The sequence below is a fragment of the Onychostruthus taczanowskii genome, unplaced genomic scaffold, assembly GCF_017590055.1.
Source record: "Onychostruthus taczanowskii isolate IOZ18803 unplaced genomic scaffold, ASM1759005v1 scaffold28, whole genome shotgun sequence".
Classification (NCBI taxonomy): domain Eukaryota; kingdom Metazoa; phylum Chordata; class Aves; order Passeriformes; family Passeridae; genus Onychostruthus; species Onychostruthus taczanowskii.
The window spans coordinates 110,118-117,298 of record NW_024500128.1 but is presented as its reverse complement, the minus strand read 5'-3'; the positions used below and the strand labels follow the sequence as shown (position 1 = coordinate 117,298).

Genomic DNA, 7,181 nt, shown 5'->3' with positions numbered 1-7,181 from the left:
TCTTCCTTACGCGCCTGAGCGGTAGGACGGTGCCACCCCAGCAAAAGGTGTTTTTTTTTTTTTTTTTTTTTTTTTTTTTTTTTTCTTTTTTTTTTGTTTTTTTTTTTTGTTTGTTTGTTTTTTGTTTTTGTTTTTTGGGTTTTTTTCTGGAAGGGGAGAGCCGGGCCCTCCACCGCAGCCACCGCGGGGTGATGCGGAGCCCCCGTCAGTCCGAGCGATGTGGGGGCACGGAGCGGGCCAGAGCCCCTCGGGTAGCCGGCTGCGGGAAGTGGCGGGGGGGTGGCCATGGAAGGGGACGGGACGCGCACCAAAGTCACAGGTGACTTGTTCCAATTAGTAGCTGTCTAATTAAATTAGTATCACGCGGCCCAGCCAATGGGCCGGCGGGGGTGGAGGGCGAAGACGAGGCAGCCCGGCGCAAGCCCCTCCCCGGCAGCCCGAGGAGCCCTGTATAAATTGCCGCGGCGAAGCAGCGCCGGAGTGTGGGTCTACACGGCCACAGGTCGGGGTTGACGCAGGATTGAGTGGGAGCTCGAACGCACCGCCCATCGAGGATGCAGCTGGGTGAGCCGCTGGTGACGGCGGCGGGGCCACTGCCAGGCGCCCCCTTCTACCCGCTGGAGGGCGGCGGACGCACCGGAGCCGTGGGAGCTGGAGCTGGGACAGGCGCTGCTGGCGGCTCCCGCGCGCCTCCCGGTTCGGGATCGCCATCTCACCTCGACCTGGACAAGATGCCCAAGAAGTTCGGAGCGGCCCCCGCCATCCTGGGCGAGGCGGAGGCCGTCGAGCCACCCTTCGCCGCCCCCAAGCCGGACGGTCGCAAGGCCACCCCATGCGGGGACGAGGAGCTGCCCCCGGCCGCCGCCGCCCGCTACTCCATGGACAGCCTGAGCCCCGAGCGCTACTACCTGCAGTCCCCCGGGCCGCCCGCGGCCGACCTGGGGGGGCCCTGCGCCCTGTTCCCGTACCCGCCGGCGGCGCAGCACGGCTCCGTCTACCAGCCTCCCGGCGGGCCGCGCTACCCCTACGGCTCCGTGCTGTCCCCGGGCGGCTTTGCGGGCACCGTGTGCCCGCCCGGCGGCCGGACGCAGTTCGGAGGCGGCGGCGGGTACCAGTACGGGCAGGCGACGGGCGGCGGACCTCTCTACGGCCCTTACCCGCAGGCGTCGGGCTCCTGCGGTGGGCTCGGGGCGCTGGGAGTGCCAGCCGCCGGCCCGGGGATGCGAGCGCAGGTCTTCCTCTGCAACCGGCCCCTCTGGCTCAAGTTCCACCGGCATCAGACGGAGATGATCATCACCAAGCAGGGCCGGTAAGCGGGCGCAGAGGGATGGTGGAAAGGGAGGGAAGTGATGTGGTGGTCGGGAATGTGGGGTGGGGGGTGGTGGTGGCACCCCCGGGCACGTTCCGCGTCGGGTGGCGCTTACCCGCTCCCCCGGGTGGGAGGTGCATGCTTTGTCCGTCGGGTGTGCCCCGGGATGTCTTCCCCGAGTTTCCCCACACACGGCGGCTCGGAGATAAGGTTGGGGGGGGGGGATGGGGGGGGTGGTCGGCTGGGGCTCTCCGCTTGCTTCCTTAGTCTCTTTAGTGCCGGGACGGATGGGGTACTCCACGGCCGCCTACAGCATCCGCCGGAGCCCGCGCCCCCTCCCCCAGCCCGCCTAAGCATTGTGGTTTTCCTCTTTTCCCCAGGAGAATGTTTCCCTTCCTGAGCTTCAACATCACCGGCCTCAACCCCACGGCCCACTACAACGTCTTTGTGGAGGTGGTGTTGGCGGACCCCAACCACTGGCGTTTCCAGGGGGGCAAGTGGGTGACTTGCGGCAAAGCCGACAACAACATGCAAGGTAGGTGCACGTTCCGGGGATCTCCTCGCCCCCTTTTCTCGCGGGTCGGTTTCTCGGAAAGGGTACCCAGTTTGCCTCCCCCTCCCTTCAGGGTCTCCCCCACACCCGGCGTCTTGCTGAGGGACGAGCGGCGTTTTTGGGGTCGTCTTGCGACGCTTTGCGCCGTGAAGCGCTTTTGGTGTGCGGGGGCTGTGTGGGAAGGGGGTCGTGGGGGAGCCCGGGGGCTGCGCGGCGGCGGAACAAAGCCCCGCGCCCGGCCCGCCTTTCACCGCCTTGTCTTCCCCAGGCAACAAGGTCTACGTTCACCCCGAGTCGCCGAACACCGGGGCTCACTGGATGAGGCAGGAGATTTCTTTCGGGAAGCTGAAGCTAACGAACAATAAAGGTGCTAACAACAACAACGCACAGGTAAGGAGGGGGAGGGAGGCCTGAGGGGCTCTTGGTGTCTCAGCGGGGGAGCCCTGGGTTTTGGGGCGTTTACAGCATGTCATCGAGCCGCTAGGTCACCGTGCTTGTGACTCGTTCACTTCTTGACCTGGGTCATAGAGCTTGTTTTCTTTGTTTCGCGTATGAATAGCTGAAAATGTTGGAATACGATGTGCGAATTACTTTTGTTTTAGCTATTATATTGATCCCCTGGAGTTGCTCAAAAAGTGGGAGGGTAGCTGATAGCTCTTAGCAAAGCAGGGCTGCAAGCTGTGACTCAGCTCCTGATAACAGTTAAAACGGCTCCATTTCTAAACCAAGGGATTACAATTTACAGGGAAAAAAGGTCATGCTGTAAAATAGGTCTTTTAATGCTAGATGCACTTTGTCTAAAGATGTCTCTTTCATGGTTTCTTTTAGATGATAGTACTTCAGTCGCTACACAAGTATCAGCCCCGACTCCACATTGTGGAAGTGACCGAAGACGGTGTTGAAGATCTGAATGATTCATCAAAGACTCAAACATTTATTTTTCCTGAAACACAGTTCATAGCAGTTACAGCATATCAAAACACTGACGTAAGTATGGATGTATAAAATTGCAATTAAGAACAAAATTGATTTGTGGGTTCACCATCTCATGTTAATATATTCTGTTTTCACTTTCAGATTACACAGCTCAAAATTGACCATAATCCTTTTGCAAAAGGCTTCAGAGACAACTATGACTCGTAAGTATACTTCTATTTTCTTTTGCAAATGTGTCAGTCTAGGAGGTATGATTCTGGCCTGAAATGTCTGTGGAAGGGTTTTTCTTTAGACATTAATTCAGTTATTTAGCACCAGTACTTCTACTGGTGATTTTGCTTATGTTAAAATGTCTGAATAGTGTATTGTCTAGATGACCTGTCTTTCTGCTGCCTTCTGAATTTTGGTAGGAAACTTGTGTTGCCAGAACCCAGCTGGCCTACGGATTTTAGTGTCAGGACTATATTGGGTGTCTCCACAGAACAGACAGCTTCTTTAGGCAGAAGACTTGCCTAATATAATTTTCTACCTTCACTTGTGCTACTGCTTATAGCAGTAGTAGAAAATTTACAGTGTAAATCAGATTAAAACAAATAGCCATCCAATTAAATGCAGTTATGATTCTAATTAAGAAACACCTAGTTTCTTCGTGTTTTTGTGTTGTGTTACTGTCATAGTGGAATTGTAGAGAAAAACACTCAGTATTCCTTTTTTATGTTGTAGCATGTACACAGCATCCGAAAATGACAGATTAACTCCATCTCCCACGGATTCTCCTAGATCCCACCAGATCGTCCCTGGTGCCCGATACAGTGTGCAGCCATTCTTCCAGGAACAGTTTGTCAACAACCTGCCCCCAGCCAGGTTTTACAACGGTGAGAGAACTGTCCCTCAGACAAATGGCCTGCTGTCCCCGCAGCAGAACGAGGAGGTGGCCAGCTCTCCTCAGCGGTGGTTTGTGACGCCCGTGCAGCAGCCCAGTGCCAACAAACTGGACATGAACTCCTACGAGACGGAGTATTCTCACAGCACCTTGCTCCCTTATGGCATCAAATCCCTCCCGCTCCAGACATCCCACGCTCTGGGATACTACCCCGACCCAACGTTCCCGTCCATGGCAGGCTGGGGGAGCAGGGGCTCTTACCAGCGAAAAATGACCACGGGACTAACTTGGCCCTCAAGAACGAGTCCTCCGGGATTCACTGAAGACCAGCTTTCCAAGGACAAGGTGAAAGAAGAAATTGGCTCGTCCTGGATAGAGACTCCACCCTCTATAAAGTCTCTAGATTCAAACGATTCTGGGGTCTACACGGGTGCTTGTAAGAGAAGACGGCTTTCCCCTAGCACTTCCAGCAACGAAAATTCCCCGACAATGAAATGTGAGGACATTAATGCTGAGGACTACAACAAAGACACTTCAAAAGGCATGGGCTACTATGCGTTCTATGCTAGTTCTTAAAGCATCGTTTTTATTCCAATTGGCTGGTTTTTGTTGGGTTTTATGGTGGTTTTTTTTCAGGGTGGCCTTGGGGTTTTTTTTGCATTACAATTGCCAAAAAGACTCTTGCCTTCCACCTTGAGTTGTTGTGTGCAATTCTAAAGAAGGTGCCAAAGCTTTTTGACTGTTGCAGGTAACAAAGTAGGGAAAGAGCAAACCATGGGAGAATTCTTCCCCTTTATGAGAAGGAACCGTATGCAGAAGCTGTGAGGAGTACTCTAGTGTCTAAATATGAGGCATATTTATTTGAGACACTAAAGTACACAGTTTGGGTTGGATCAGAGGCCTGATCAAATCTATGCACTCCTGAGCAAGGAAAGAGGGGGTGGGATCCCAAATTTAATTTCCTTCCCTGCTTGATAAAAGGGAACTGGGTTGCAGGGAACTGCACAAATGCTATGTTCTGCTTTAGACTGAGCTGTTTTTTTCAGCCCATCCACAACACAGTTGGCTGAGTTGGATATTGCTCAGCTACAGCTATTTTTTTGGCAGTAAATGCCAAAATAAGGCCTGCTTGCCAGGCAGGATTTTGACTTGAAGGTCCTGTTGCCAACGGGATTACAATGACAAATCTGACTTTTCTTAGCTTAGAACTTGCATTAAAAAACCCTGCCTCCATCCCAAAAGCCTAACCTTTATTGAGGCGGCCAAAAACAAAGTGTACAGTTGGTGTTTTGTCTAGGTACACTGTAGAATATTGTGGAATAATGTATAGTTGACCTATAGCTGTTCATTGGAAGGACATCCGGTGGTGTTTTGAAGTTCAAAAGGCATTTTTTGATTAATCTAACTTAGCATATGACACATTGCAAAAGGAGATTTCTATTTATGTGTATGTCAAGTGACTTTTTCAGCTGCCCTGTATGAAACTGGAAGTGATGTAACTTTACCCATTCTTGCCTATACTTTCAGCCATTTTAAACTGCCCCAGAGCAACTGGCCACAAACTTTTTCGCCTCCCAATAAACTTGTTTCTGTTTTTTTCCTGTGCAGATAGTAGTAATTTTTAATAAATGTGGTGGTGCCAGGCATAAGACAATATGGCTCTGCCTCATCTTTGCCTCTGCTGGGTATCCCAAAAGGGGAGGAGGGAGCTCGATCCCAGGGGATGGGTCTTTATATCTAACCATCCTTTGCAGTGCTGGCACTTTATCTTTTGTACTCGCTGTGTGTGGGTTTTTTTCCTTAAATTTTCTTTTCAAGTCTCTTCCCTCTCGCTTTGCATTTTCCTGTGCGTCTTCTGCAGAAGCTGGGAGCCTCCGGCTCGCTCCAATATACGACGGTCTCCTGTCCCCTTGCTCTCCCCCATCCCTCGCCTCTGCGACAGGCGAGCTGTGAGCTCGGCCCGGGCAGCGCGGTGTGAGCCCAGCCGCCCGCCGCCCCTTCTCACCCCCTCCGCTTCCCGGAACAAGGCAAGAAATTCCCCTGCCCGCTTATCTGAGGGGAAAGCTTCTGGCAGAGCGATTGAATCCCAGCTCCCGCGGCAGCGGGACCTTTCCTGAGGATATGCAAGCAGTAATGGGATTAAGCTGTTAACGATTCCCGGCTGCAAACAAAATAAACCCAGGGCTCAGGCCGGGGCTGTCCCCGGTGGAGGGAACGCTGTCGGGGGGTACCGGCAGGGGCTCCCCCTCCTCCGGAGAGGGGCGCGGCGGGTGTCCGAGGAGATTTCGATCAGCGCTTCGCCTCTCCGGCTCTGCGCTCTGGCAAGCTGTCCTGTCAGCTCTTCCTCTGCCCAAGGACCCCATGTGGAACAGGATGGGGGCTTGGGGCAATTTTTTAAGAGACTGAAGACGGAGAATATTTTTTTTTTTTTTCTTCCAGTGGGGCCACCCCCTCCCGGAAAAGCCCCCGGGCAGGGCTGTCCCTCGTCCCCGGCGGGGGCGTGCGGCGGCTTGCGGCCGTCCCCACCCGCCCTGAAAGCCCCGATTACACAGCACGATTCCGCCAAGCTGTGTTATTAAAAGCTGTATATTTTTGCACCGCACAGTGAAAAATAACTTAATACTTGTGAAAAGTCCTCACACTGTTTAATAGAAACGTAAGTGCCTGGCTGGCCCCAATTAACACCTTGTGATTATAATGCATTCCTAAAATGGGGTGTCAGACGCCAAATTGTGAATAAAGGTATCTAATTAATCTTCATAGGATGACACTGATAAACAACGCCAAGTTTAAATAAAGATCAAGGAACTGAATGCTTTTTATTTGTTTACATTAACAAAAGATAAAGTTAACTACCCTTGCACTTTGCTTCGTGATGTGATTTACTGCCACAAACAACGGGCTGCGGGCGGAAAGCTCCTCCTTTTCTCGCGGCTTTGGAGGGAGGGGGACACCCTGAGGGTGAGCGCCCCTTCCTCCGCAGCCCCCAGGCCCCGGGTGAGGCGGGCGTGTGCCGGGAAAGGCGGCACCGCCTCGGGCTGGCAGCGAGCGCCGGCAGGGAACGGCCCCGCCACTTCCGACGCTCTCGCATGAAAACTGCGTTCGAGTTTGAAACGTGAGCTGCACGGGCACGGCGGGTCTAGAGCGGAATAAAGAAATAAGCAGTAGTTGTTTACACCGCTGCGGTGGTGTGAGGCGGGAGGTGGAGTGCGCGCCCTGCCCGATGGAGAGGGAAAACTTCGTTCTAGGTCAGGGAGAATCCCAACCTCGGCGGCCGCCGGCGGGGCAAAGGCTCTGCCCGACTCGGGGCTCGGCTCCGTCCCCCCGCCGGCGCCCTGAAGCAGGGCTACGCACCCCGGGACCGCTCTCCTCGAGTCAGCAGTTCCCTGGAATATTCCCTCCCTTAAAGGCAGGGAGCGGTTCGGTGCTCTGGGTGCGTAGCTCTGGTTTTTAAATAGCATGAGCGCCCGGCGGGGCAACAGAGGCAGCGGAGACGGGCT

At 53.9% G+C, this 7,181-nt stretch overlaps 1 protein-coding gene across 1 annotated transcript; it reads left to right on the top strand.

Moving 5' to 3' along the window:
* The first annotated feature begins 554 nt into the window (after positions 1 to 554).
* EOMES (eomesodermin) lies at positions 555 to 4,257 on the top strand. The gene is made up of 6 exons (XM_041407873.1): positions 555 to 1,309; positions 1,690 to 1,844; positions 2,131 to 2,252; positions 2,691 to 2,849; positions 2,940 to 3,001; positions 3,522 to 4,257. Exons 1-6 carry the CDS (start codon positions 555 to 557, stop codon positions 4,255 to 4,257), a joined length of 1,989 nt encoding a protein of 662 aa, XP_041263807.1.
* The last annotated feature ends 2,924 nt before the right edge of the window (positions 4,258 to 7,181 follow it).

Coding starts and splice junctions, on each gene's coding strand:
- EOMES (XM_041407873.1), top strand. CDS start 555: ATGCAGCTGGGTGAGCCGCTGGTGACGGCGGCGGGGCCACTGCCAGGC. Junction 2,253..2,690: donor CTAACAACAACAACGCACAG/GTAAGGAGGGGG, acceptor GGTTTCTTTTAG/ATGATAGTACTTCAGTCGCT. Junction 2,850..2,939: donor CAGCATATCAAAACACTGAC/GTAAGTATGGAT, acceptor TTTCACTTTCAG/ATTACACAGCTCAAAATTGA.